This window comes from Neopsephotus bourkii, unplaced genomic scaffold, assembly GCF_033783945.1.
Source record: "Neopsephotus bourkii isolate Nb327-2 ecotype Australia unplaced genomic scaffold, CSIRO-AGI_Nbou_v1 NB_659, whole genome shotgun sequence".
NCBI lineage: Eukaryota > Metazoa > Chordata > Aves > Psittaciformes > Psittacidae > Neopsephotus > Neopsephotus bourkii.
This window is the reverse complement of record NW_026901158.1, coordinates 2,298,389-2,311,385: the sequence shown is the minus strand read 5'-3', so window position 1 is coordinate 2,311,385 and position 12,997 is coordinate 2,298,389. Positions and strand designations below refer to the sequence as shown.

At 47.0% G+C, this 12,997-nt stretch overlaps 2 protein-coding genes across 2 annotated transcripts in view; one reads left to right on the top strand and one right to left on the bottom strand.

Moving 5' to 3' along the window:
• LOC133211831 (carboxyl-terminal PDZ ligand of neuronal nitric oxide synthase protein-like) overlaps positions 1-12,997 on the bottom strand; it is a 111,543-nt gene that overhangs the window by 17,208 nt on the left and 81,338 nt on the right. The gene's annotated exons all lie outside the window — the stretch shown is intronic.
• On the top strand, positions 25-10,675 carry RBM18 (RNA binding motif protein 18). The gene is made up of 5 exons (XM_061352497.1): positions 25-231; positions 5,691-5,817; positions 6,692-6,778; positions 8,579-8,664; positions 10,036-10,675. The coding sequence occupies exons 1-5, from the start codon at positions 119-121 to the stop codon at positions 10,193-10,195; spliced, it is 573 nt and encodes a 190-aa protein (XP_061208481.1). The 5' UTR covers positions 25-118; the 3' UTR covers positions 10,196-10,675.

The following is a 12,997-nucleotide window of genomic DNA, read 5'->3' as shown; positions in this document are numbered from 1 at the left end:
CCTAGGCGAGGGCGGCGCGGCTGCGGCCCGCGCGGTGTCATGGTGAGTGCGGTCCCGGCCCGACCCCAGCGCCGCGTCCCCCGCTCGCCCCGCTCTCACCGGTGCCCTCCGCAGAGCCATGGAGCCGGGGCGCCAGGCCCTGCCGCTGGAGAACGCCTCCATCCTGTCCGAGGGCGCGCTGCAGGACGGGCACCGCCTCTGGATCGGCAACCTCGACCCCAAGATCACCGAGTGAGTGACCCCGAGCGCGGCCCCTCCTCCTCCGGGACCGCCGTCAGCGGGTCCCTGTCCCCCCGGTAGTGCCGCATCCCCACAGCCGCTGCGGTGCTGGCTCCGAGCGCTGCCCGCCCTCCGGGCCCCGGTGCCGGTGGTAGTTCGGGCATGCCCCGTGCCCAGGAGAGCGTGCAGGCCGGTGCAGCGCACCCAGCTCTTGTCTGTGCCCCGAAGCGAGGGGTGCTGGAGCAGCTTTGCTGGAGCTGGGCCCGGCTCTCCCGGCCCTGTGTCTGCTCGGAGCTGCTGCCCGGCAGCAAACGGCTTCAAGTGGGTGTGTGTGCGGGAGGGGTGCGTGTACATGGGGTGTTTCCAGGGCTGTGCTGGCCCCATGGACCAAGGCATTGGAGGCACCAACACGCTTAACTACTGCATGCAGAGGTCCTCCAATTGGAAGCCCACGGGTTGAAAACATCTTTGTTCTCTAAACAACGGACATGTCAGAGATCCAGGTTGGAAACCTTCAGGGTGACCAAGAGCCTTGTTTCTTGCTGGTGGCAGCAGTGGGATGTGGGTTGAACAAAGGAGGACTCTTGTAACTGAGTGTTAACGAGGTGGGGCGTGTTGTGACGGTCTGCTTGTGGTGGATAAGCACATAAATCAGATGCGTGTGTGTATGTTCATGCTTTCTTCAGACTACAGATGATTGTCTTCTGAGCAAACAGTTTATGAACAGCTAAATTGTCAAGGAAATGTGACTTGCTGTTGCTGCCCAATATTCAGGTAGTGTGCAGGGAAATCAGTAGGGCCTGTAAAAAAGAAGCCCAAACCAAAACAATCTGGTGTTTATAAACACCTAAGAAACAAGCATTTTTTAGTGTCTGTTGTATCTGTCTGTCATGGATTACTTTTTCTTCCTGCTTCATTCTGTGTGTGTGCAGGTGCTAGGTTTTTACTCTAAATGTGGTTCATCTTAGCAGAGCAGTTTTCTAATAGCCTCTAAATGGGACCGTTAATGCCTTGTGCTTTTCAGCCTTTCAGCTGTGGGTGGTTTCTGCATTCATTACCACTTTATCCCGCAGTTATGTTGCTCTGGTTTGTCCACATCCACTGACCATGTGAAATGAAATAGGGGAATTCTTGAGCATGCAGTTTGGGTCTTTAATGATTTAGGAAACTGGGTTAGCGTGAGGGGAAGAACAGGAGGTGTTTGCAAATGCATTAGTGGTGTCTTTAAGGACCCTTTCAGTCTAGGTTGTTCCTTTGATTCTAGGCCAGACAAGTAATAACTTTATATGGCAAAACTTACTGTTTTCATAGCTTGGATGAAATGATTTTTGTGGGTTTCAGTTGGTGGCTTCCATGTGCAGGCTCTGCCTTTGCAAATAACTTACTGCAGCTGCATGGATTCAGGTGTGGGGCATGGCTGCCCAGTGTCACAGCTGTGAGCAAGGGGCAAGAGACTGTTTAGAGGGCTTCATTCACCTGTGTCATCAAGCCTAGAGTGCTTCCATGCTACTCAATGCTTGAGGTTTGCCCTGTGGTGAGTGGCAGTGCTTGTTGCTTATTTCAGGCCTTGTAATTCTGTGTTTTGCTTTTAATTTTGCTTAAAAATTAGTTACTTTCTCCTGCAAATTGTATTGTAATCTCTACTTCCTTGTGAATAAAAACGGGGAAGTTCCTTGTAATGCATTGTCAGTGTAGAGAGAAAGTGCAGTTCTGTCAGGTCAGTAAGTTTCTATGAATCATCTTGGTCCTTACTTTCTTATCCTAAGAGCTTACATCCTTGCTCATAGTTTTCATCTGAATTATCCTTGTTGAGGTCACTAATCATGCAGCTAAAGACATATACCTGAAAACTACACAGCTGTTTCTTCATTTGCCGTTTCTATCTGCCTTTTTAAAGAGTTGCCTCTGCATTCCTCTGTTAGATTTGCTTAAGACACAGTAAAGTTGACTGAGTTGTTAGCAGGGTTAATAAGTGGTTGTGACTTCCTCGGGCAGAAATGAGTTCAGAAAGTCTTGAATTAATCCAAGACTTCCATTTAGAGAGCAACCTATAGCTGCAATCAAGCACTGGGGAGTTAATAGGTAATGTACACATTGAAGCACAAGCTGCAGCACCAGGAATTTATAAATGTAGGGCTGCCCACAAATTACAGCCTGCAAGTTGATGGCTGAGAGGAGGTTATTGCACATACAGAGGAACTGTGACTCAAGTGGGAGTCTCAAAAGATCTTGAATGCTGCCATACCCCACATACAAGGTTATGATGGGTCTTCTGGTGGACATTCCTCCTTAATGTGTTTGTTTGGGTGGCCTCTCTCTCCTCAGAACAGAGGATTGGTCTGCCTGTGGCAGAAGATAGTATTAGGAGTCTACTGATTGTATTTTTAGCAGCTGGAAGGAGGTGAGCTGGCACCTTGCAGCATTTCAGGACACTGTCTCCAGGCACATCTGATGCTGAATGATCCCTGCTGTGGGACTTGTCACTGGAGTGCACAAGGAGAGCAGCAGAGAGCTGGTTCTAGGTTTGGCATCACTGAGCAAGGAAGCCATAGGACTGCCTTCTCTGCCCATTCCTTTTGTAAAGCCTTCTGAGGCTTTTCAGCATTTTGGACAGGCAAATATTTCATTTCCCGCTACAGTTACACATATTGTCCAGTTTCCAGTAGCCTTTGAATGACCATTCATTTTCCAGGGGTATGAAATAGCGGGTGTTCAACTTCCTTGGCTATTCTGCTGCTTGTCTAGGATCCCATCTTGATGAGTCTCACCTAGAAAACAATGTGTGCATAAGTTGTTGTTACAGACCCCTGCTGAGTCCCAGTGGGGCAAAATTCTTCACAATAATAGGTTTTGCATGTGGCCCGGTACCTTTGTGGTATCCTTGGGACAGCATTGTTCAGAGGAAGCCTTGCCTGTGTTTGAATAGCACTCGGGGTGCCAGGAGGAAGAGTGGAGGAAAAGGAAATGGGGGAGCTGCTGGTTTGTCTCGCATTCACATCAGATGACAGGAAGTGGAGACTGAGGTTGGCCGCGGTGATCTGCGCAGCACGCTGGGGCCACATCTGCGCGAGTGATTTCCAAGCTCTGGATAACCCAGGTCGTTGCCATAGTAAAGCTTTTTACACGTTCTCACTTCAGGTTTTCCGTGACGGGTCTTCCTTCAGTACTGAAGTCCTCTTGGCTTGGAGAACTACTTGTCGAGTTACTGTTAATGCCCTCATTATATTGACAATAACAAATCATAAGCACAGCCTGAAACTGTTTGTTATACAAGCCTTGGGTTCTGAGCTGTGCCATGGAGAGTGGGTGACCTGCAGTTGTAAAGACTGCATGCATGGTTGGAAAATAGGTTTGATTCACCCAGGATTTAAATATTCTAAATAAAATAGGTGCCCTAAATTGCTTGTAGACACTTAATAGAATTTGTTTTAAAGGAACAACTACCACGTTGTTGCTAAGAACATACTGCTTGAATGCAGAGGATCTCGGAAAAGAAAACAAGCACCAAGTATTCCTTTTAGCAGCTGCAGGGTTTTATTGTTGCTAAACAGAATGCAGGGAGAATCATCATTGCCCTTCCACTGCCAGAAAGGGAACAGCATTCTAGTGGCAAGGACTTTATTTTCATACTGCTGAAGCTGCAAGTGCTTTTTGTAGCAATACGCTTACAGAAACAAACCTGAGGTGCATTTGCATCCTTTGGAGGCTCTGAAAGCTTAGCGTGTGGGGGTTTATATACATCAGAGCTCCAGACTCAGTGGTTTTACTGGTGCCCCTGTGCCTGCTTGTTTTAAGGTGTAGTGGTAAAATCTGGCCACTGCGTACCCAGTTTTGTGCAGAGACTGTGGGTTTATAGGCCTCTTGGAAGACCATGTGCGTGGTCTGTATTCTGAAGGATGTAGGAAACCTTTCATAATCAATTACAATGCGTTTGTTCCCCTGGGAGATAACTTGGCCCTTCTGCACTGCTCATCTGTACGTTTGCTGCACCTTCACCTCTTTTGAAAGTGCATATCCTGAATGTCCACCGTGACCATCCTGTGAGATGACTCACATTCCTGGAACTTTCTTGCCTGGCTCCTGAAGCTTAACAAAGGGCTAAAGCCCTTCTCAAACATCCTATCAGGCTTTATTAGGGAAAAACATTGTCTGCTTTTCCTATCTGGACTGTCCCTGAAGCTGCCTGGTGCGTTTGGCTCTCTTGGGCCACTACTGACCATTCATGTCTAAACATGCAAGGTTTTAATCCAGTGCCTGGTGCTCCATGTGCACTTTGTTATCCTGGTAGGCTTTCAGAGAGCTGAGTGTTATCTTGTAAGCTGCAAATTTGGCTTAGACTATGTGGCTTGCTGATGAATGCTGTGCAGCTGATCAGAGGAGATGACTAAGACACCCTTATCAAACCCTTAGACAATTCTTAAACACTAGGAATGGGATGAAATAGTAGCAAGTGTCGTTTTCCTTCTAGGTCAGGTAGTGCTGGGAAACACTTTGGTCTCAGGGAACCAAACAAAGCTGCGGAGAACTTTGAGGATTAGATGTGGTCTGTACAACAAATGTGCTCCTTGTTTTAAGTTGCTCAGTGCACTAGATAGTAAGCAGACAGATTTGCTCTGGCTTTCCCCAGTTTTATTGGAAACAGCACACTCCCCACTGGATGGCAGGGAGATAATTGGCTAAATAAGTGTCTGACTTTCATGTGCATGTCGCAGAGAAGCTGTCTGAGCCAGAAGCATTGGCAGATTTGGGCTGGATGATGCTGAGGTCTGTCTGGTGCTTTGTTTTTTGGCCTGGTCTACTGTCAATGCCTGGCTGCAGTTTGTTCTGCTTATTCTTCCATCTTCCTGCTTCCCTAGCGCTGCTGGGCGAGTGGGAGAGCGGCTGCGTTTCTGTGTGATCTGGCCATGTCCTTGCCACTGCAGTGTTACTGCTTGGCACAGGGAGAGGATGGGGCTAGCAGTGTTTGTACAGGGAGAGGCAGCAAGAATAGCAGGGATCCCAAGTGAGGCAGGGTGCTGTGGACTATGGGCTGGGACTGCTTGGGAGGGGGAAGGAATACGAGGATGCAGCAATACAAGGCAGTCACATCAAGGCTAGGGAAGGGGAGAGATGATGTTTAGGCGTAAAAGTAGATGTGATTTAGAGGCAGGAAGCAAAGCCCTCACAGAACTCTAGGGAACCATTGCATAGTTGTCCAAAAGCCAAGTATTAATAGATCTGCATGCCCTTCAGCTGGCACCACTGGGAGGGAAGCTTTGTGCTTTGGAGTTCCAGTGCAGCTCAGAGCCATGGAAGCTGAAGCGTTGCTGTGCGAGGCACCCACCTCTATGGGTATTTGGGAATATATGTGTGATACAACTGAACCGCTTATGCTACTGAGTGTGAAACGTGTGTGTGTCAGAGGGGTTCCTCTCTATCTCATCACTTTCAGAATGGTGAAAGGTGTCATAAATGTCTTCTCTCCCCTTCAGGTACCACCTTCTCAAACTCCTTCAGAAGTTTGGCAAAGTAAAGCAATTTGACTTTCTCTTTCACAAGTCTGGTGCTCTGGAGGGGCAGCCGAGGGGTTACTGTTTTGTGAACTTTGAAACCAAACAGGTATGTTGCTTTTGTCTAAAGTTCTGATGTGAATGACTGGTTTCATTCCACATCATTTGGGTTTTGTATTAATGTAAAGCTAAAATGGGAGGGAATAAATTGTATAACTTGTTTACATGAAGCTACAGACTCTTAACAGCTCCGCTCTGTGATAGCCACATTGTGACTGCTCCTGGAAATAGCAATAGTGGTTTCCTTTCTCCTTTGCTGCCTTATCCTGAATCCTGCTTTCTAATGGTAATCAGAAAGGGTCAGTTCTGTGGTCCACTTCTGTAGTGAGCTCCTGGAGTTGTACCGTGGAGGTGCTGCTAAAACTGTTCCAAAGTCAGGAAGTCCAGGTGTTTGAAGATTGCTTGTGTGATCTCATCTGTTTGCTCTGCAGTTGCTGGTAAGGATGTCAGAAGAGCCTTTATGTGCAGTGTGATGGCTCTTGAGAATCATTGCTAGCAAGGTGGGAACAGCATAAATCTTCAACTGTCATGAATTGTGTTTTATGGGAGTGCCCTAAAATTGAGATTCCACTGCTGAGTCTAGAACAGGACCAAATGGATAAATGTCCCCAGTGCACATGAGCAGGATCCGGAATAAGCATGGAGAAATGTTAGAGATGTGTAATCACTGTAATGATTGTTTTCCCCATTTTCTCCCCAAAAACAAGTGAAAGACTAAGCCAATAAGGCTGATAAAAGTCTAGATACTCTAATGTTGGAGTCATCCAAAGATACTCCTGAGTTGGGATGCATTGGCATAATCTTTCTCTGCTGTTGGCTAGCTGTTCTTACAGAAGTCTGCTGAACAAAGAGAAAATGCTCTTTACATCTGAGTCGGTTTTGACTAAAACATGGTTTGTTTATTGAACTGTCTTCCTGTGCAGGAAGCAGAAAAAGCGATCCAATGTCTCAATGGGAAGCTGGCCCTTTCCAAGAAACTGGTGGTGCGGTGGGCACATGCACAGGTCAAGGTGAGCTTGGTGTTGTGGATGAGAATTGCTTTTAATCTGCAGAATGGAGAAACTTCAATATTGAGGAACCATTTTTATTGAGGCTGTCTCAGCCTGGCAAGATGATCTCAGTTTGTTCTAAGAGAAATAACTCCCGTAGAAACAGCAATAACAATCTACCCCTTCTTTTGTCTACTGAAACTGTGCTGGCTGAGCTGCGAGCAGTATGAGCCATTTAACCTGATGCTCTTTGTAAGGGAGTTTCCCATCGGAGCGGTGTGAACAGCTCACTTGTGTAAATGCCCATGTTTTAATTTTTCCCAAGCTCAGTGAGTGCCTGAAAGTTTGAATCCTTCCCTTTGTGGCTTTGGTCCCTTTTTGGAGAGGAATACATGGAAATTCCCAATTACCAAGTATTTTGTTGCTTTGTTCTACTCCTGAAAGCACTTCTGTGGCAGCAGCTCTGATTACTTTCGACTTTAAAGCAACATATTTCACATCTAAGCTAAATATCCTTTTTATTGCTTGCTCTGTCACATAAAACATCAAGTTTGTAATATTAACCTAGGCAGTGCCTTCTGGAACATCCTTGTTTTAATTTTTGTTTAATTCTTCTCTTGTTTTCCCTGCAGTTATTTGCTATCTGGCAGTTGATAAAGCAATTTATATTGAATAATTTTCTTTGCAGATAAATGGATTTTGGGAGAAGCTGCTTGTTGCTGTTTTCCTCTGGGTAGTTTGCTTTCAATAATCCTACAAGCAGCTTTTTACACTTAACCAAGTGTTCTAGTGCATCTATTTTGGATGCTAAATAAACCAAGGCAGGTATCTTCGTTAAAGAAGAACATGCTGTTTTAATTATTGGCTTCAAGGGCTCCAGGCTCTTGTCAGCACATCCAAGCTTGTGCAAACCCAGTCTCCATTTTCTCGAGCTCTGTAGCTACCAGAGTGCCACGTGCTTCCAGATGCCTGAGGAATGAGCAGGCTCTAAAAGGAGTTTCAGCCAGAGAAGTGAGTGTCTGCTCAGCTGGGAGTTCAGTGGGGTAGCTCAGTGCTTGGCTGTCCAGGGTATGGTGAGGAACATACATAAATAATCAGTTCAGCTTGCATGGCATTTTCTGATCCATGAATGGAAAGATTTAACAACGCAAAACTTTGTCTTATTGTAACAAGTGTTTACTTTAGACAATGCCAGCACCAGGCGAAGCAGTTTTGAGACGAGTGGCCAAGGCTTACCAGACCCTGTCGGTTTGAGCAGCTCCGCTGAAAAACAAACCTGACTTTGTGCCAAGCGAAATAAGGAAGCAGAACACTGCAAATAGTTTTGGAGGCCCGTCGCCCACATTGATGACAGACTCACAGGCTGCTTTCTGCAGAAGGGAGATGGTTCCTAACTGGTCTTTTTAATGTCCTTTATTCTGGTTTTTCTCTTCCAGTAGCGCACAATGTGCTGGGGTCACCTTCTGGCTCTGCACAATGTATAAAGACCACGGCATATGGAGTACAGCAGTTACCTTAAAATTTGCCATCTTTGCTTCATGGTGTATATAGAGGGGAATAAGAAGTGGGTAAAACAGGTTAAGGCTTAAAGATCCATAGTACAATGCACAAAAGTGTTTGATATCGGAGTCTGTGTTCTGTGTTGGTACTAAACAAATATTATGCCTGGATTTGTTTCAGTGTTTGGCCACCAAAATCATTCCTAGCAAAAGCATCACAAAACCTGAGGTGACGTTAATCCAATTTTAAAGTGTATCTGTGGACAAATGTTTCTTTGTTCGTAATTCCAGCTGACTTCAGTCCTTGGTCTCTTGTTCACAGAGATATGATCACAATAAAAACGAGAAGATCCTTCCGATCAGTCTGGAGCCATCTTCCAGCACAGAGCCGCCCCAGTCTAACCTAAGGTAGGAGATGGGGTGGGTGAGAAGGGACCAAGCTGTGGGAGTGGCAGGGATTTAACTTCTCCAATTTCAGTATGATCTAGAGGTGCTGGCATTATGTTTGGCAGAAAAGCTGTTTTTGGAAGGGCAGCATGTTGCAGAGTAACTCATTAGATGTAGGGCACTTCAGACTTGAAGTTCCTTTTTGAACTCATGCAACTACTAGGGCAGCAGGAAGGGAAAGTGGTGAGGAGAGCCATTGGGAATGTGTAACATTCCAGCTCCTTTGGCCAGAGCATGCTTTGCACTTCATATGAATTACAGTGAGCACTAATTTGATTAAGCAAAACATTTACGAGCAAGGATTTCTATTCTAGTGGCAGAAGATTAAAGCAAACTCACAAATAGTGCTTCACATAAAGCTAATTTTTGTTTGGGGTGTTTTAACGTTGTGCTTGGTTTTCTTGGGTAGTGTTAGGGCTGGAGGGTCTTCTGTGGGATGTGGTTAAACCCTCCAGCCCCTCCATTTGCCTAAAGCACATAGTGCTGCTTTGCTAATTCAGTTTGCTTGGAAGGGTACGTGATTTTCCTCTGGGTTCTCTCAGTGGAACCCTGTGATGAACCAGGACTGGAGATAGTGAATTTGCTTACGGATAAAATGAGCTTGGAATGAAGAAGTAACGTGCTAGGAAGTAATGAGGAGAGAGGCTTGAGTCATGCAGGTTGCTAGCTGTGTCAATGGCACGAGGGAGTTGTTTTAGTGGGATGCTGCAAGAACCCACAGCAGAGAGGGGAACTTTCCTCGGTCCATACCCAATGGAGGATAGTGAATAACAAAAGCCCTAGGAATTTGGGGTGTAACCTAGGATCGCCTCTCCCTTTGGGATAAACCCTGCTAATGCTGAAATAATGTTTCTTCCTGACCTAATTAGAGTCTGGGGTTTTCCCATCCTGAGCAGTCCTGTAGCTGGGAGGAAGTCTGGCTTTCATTTCTCTGCTGTTTCCAGCAGCCTCATCTGAGCTGCGCTCCGCTGCACATGCTCAGAGCTCTTTAAATGACATCATTTTACATGAAGTAGGAAGCCTTGTTGTGTGCTTGTCTTGCTCAGTGTCCTCAAGGAAGTGCTGAGTAGGTGCAAGGACCGTTATTTTGTGGTGCTGTGATATATCTTGGAGAAGCAAATCAGTGCTGAGGAATGAAATGAAAGAGCGTGGGCTTTAAGCAGTAGATTCCTGCCTCCCAACTGCACCCTGCTTGTGAATGCAGCGGTGGGAGCTGCCTGGCCCCTCCTCGTGTGACTGAGTATTCGCATGTCAGCAAGATCTCTGGATTGCTGTAGTCTGATTCCATGCTAAGATCGAGCTCAATTTCTCTTCTGCTTTTTCTCTTTCCAGTGTGAGTGCAAAAATAAAGGCCATAGAAGCCAAGCTGAAAATGATGGCAGAAAATCCAGACGCGGAATACCCCGCAGCACCCGTTTATTCTTACTTCAAACCACCGGATAAGAAAAGGACTACTCCTTATTCCAGAGCTGCCTGGAAATCTAGAAGATGATGCTTATGAATGGAGAATGGTAGCGAGAAAACAGTGCTTTGTATACCTGGAGTCCTCTGATGCTTTTGTACTTTGTAGAGTGAGAAGGATACTGCCACCCGAGCACAACACCGCTGTACATGGCACAGTGCTTGTTACACCTTAGCTGGTGTGCTGAATCCTCCTGACTGCCAGTGCAGCTTCACAGCCCAGCACTGCTCGGAGAAGTAGGGTCCCATCAAAGCCTTTGATGAACACGCAGGCAACCTCTCGTTAGTGTGCATTCATTAGCAAGATTAGAAACAGTAACCAATGTATGGAGTAAAGCACAGCCAAAAATACTCCATTTAACTGATTACTTTTTAAAGTATTTTTGAACAAAAACTATTCTGATTTGTGTTTTTAACGAGGGGAAGCACTTGGTTTTGATTAACATTCTGTAGTTACCATGGAAAACTTGTTGGTTTTTTTTTCATCTCAATAAAACTCATTTGAAATAGATATTGCAACACTTTTAGTAACTGTGCATGCAATATTCTATATGCACCGAAGCAAATTTATGTTGCATTTTGATTTGCAAACTTATGGTGGTACTTGATGATGTGATCACCAGAAGAGAATGACACAACACTGGTATTGTCAGTGTTGTTTAGGCTGTAGGTGTGTGCCCCCATGTAGGAATGAGTGTATTTACATGCTGCTGGCTGAGGTCTGTGCTGTGCCCTAAGCTTCCCAGCACGGCAGTGGCACATCTAATGTTTGCATTCAGTAATCCCCTTTGGTGGTAGCTCTTCATAAACCAGATGTGACAGCGTGAGAGTAGCGCTGCAGCCTCTGAGACATCTGTCAAGCACATGACCTCCACGTCTGCCCACCAGCCTGCCCAGCGTCTATCTTCCTCTGCCTGGTAAAGGTGGTTGGTTGCCTCTTGGTGTGAAGTGGCTCTGCTGTGTGCTGGGGGTTACCTGCACCAGGTGCTTCAGTGATGAGTCTCATGGGTGGGTTTTGCTGAAACCACTTCATCTGCAGCACATTTTTCTCCCTAAACATCACCTGCAGATTGGAAATCTGAGGGGCAAACCCCACATTTTCTGGCAGTGTTTCCTCCTCGGTACACCCAGAGCTGTGACTGCGTGTGCTGGGGGGATGCTGGAAAACCTGTTCACTCAGGTCCAGGAGATGCTGGTCTGATGTCACTGATGTTCACTCTCTAGTGTGTCAGTGGTGAGTCTGAAGGTGATTCCCTGAGCTGGCTAACAGCGAGTGGTCTCAAACAAGAGGAGGAAAACACTTTTTAAACAGCCCCTGGTTCCCCTTCAGGGGGTTGCTCACTGGCATAGCAAAGGTGCATCTACATCCATGCTTCCTGCTTCGATCCAAGTGCCTGGTGCAGAGCTGTCTAGGATGTGTCTAGGATGGATGGATTGTTAGAAGCCTGAATTGTTCAAAAGTAGGTCTTGTGCTGTTAATGTTTGCTTTCCAGTTTTTGGGTACCCGAGTAAAGTAGCGTGAGTGGGAGCTTGTACCCCTGTGAATGTCACTAACACCCATTCCCATTCCTCTGTGAACAGCCTGTGTTTTGTTCCTGCGTGGTTTGTAGTCCTCTGGATCTGTATCTGCTTTACTTGGAACAGCAAATTCTGTTTCTGTTAGGAAATTGGGAAATACCTAGGTTCAACCCTAGATTCCAGGCGGGTATATGGTGGTGTTCCCATCGGATGCATACTTTGATATTTATTTGTAATTAAATACAATTTGTTGAAATCCTTCTGTCTCGAAATAACCATTTAAAAATGCATGTTTTCCTCCAGGAAAGTGAGGGTGGCAGCAGGAAGTGAGGGTGGTAAATGCTTGGCATCCGCCGAGGTCCACTGATACAGATCTGGGGACAATAGCATCAGTCTTTGTTTCTGTTATTATTTACTCTGTTCACTACCGCAGTCACTCACAGAAGTGCCTTGTCTGTGCTTCGGCCAGACTCAGACCTGGGGGAGGACGTAAATGGTCCCTAAGGTCTTTCCATGAGTGCCAGCTCTGGGGCTCTGCGTATCAACCGTCGTTGAATAGGTGGGAAAAGCACTGGGAAGCGTGGTGCAGCTTTGGCAGAGGATGCAGCCAGCTCTAAAGCTGTAAGTATGGAGATTGCCAAGCTGGTGATGGGGAGGGGAGCAGGGCCCAGCACCCAGCTCCCCTGAAGAGGAGTTAGGGACTGTCCTGTGCCTCTCCTGCCCTCTTAGGGGATTCTTTGCTTCCCCTGTACTTTCAGCATACCCCTGGGTATCAAGGACAGTGGTCACCGTGTCCACAGTGTGGGTTTTTCCTCAGTATTTCAACACTTCCTGCCTGCTGTGAGCCTCCGTCACGGGCCCAAGTACGAAGCCATGCCTTCACCCATGGGAACACGGAATGTCTCCAGCCCCCAGGTTTGGGATTGGGGCTGAGGTGCTGGTTGACACACAGCCTCCTTATCACTGCCTCATACGAGCTCCAGCACTGGTGGAGGGAGCACACACGCGGGGGGTGAGAGAGGGGATGAAGTTGGTGCTGATACCCAGCGCCTCCACTGCTGTGCATTCTGTAAGCACTGTGTGGGCCATGTTCTGGTGCAGGCAGTGTGCAGTGCACCTGGGAGATGGACGTGCTCCTGGCAGGCAGCGAGGGCAGGACCCCGGCTGCCCACAGGACCGAGACTTAAACCCTCAGGCTGGATAAAGGCAGGGCCTGGGTTGAAGCCGTGCTGTTCCTGAGCCTGCTCTGACTTTGCAGGGCCTGGAGCCTGTAATGGTGAGAGCAGAGAAAGCCGCCACCGTTACCGCGCTGTGC

Coding starts and splice junctions, on each gene's coding strand:
- RBM18 (XM_061352497.1), top strand. CDS start 119: ATGGAGCCGGGGCGCCAGGCCCTGCCGCTGGAGAACGCCTCCATCCTG. Junction 6,779..8,578: donor GGGCACATGCACAGGTCAAG/GTGAGCTTGGTG, acceptor TCTTGTTCACAG/AGATATGATCACAATAAAAA. Junction 8,665..10,035: donor CCGCCCCAGTCTAACCTAAG/GTAGGAGATGGG, acceptor TTCTCTTTCCAG/TGTGAGTGCAAAAATAAAGG.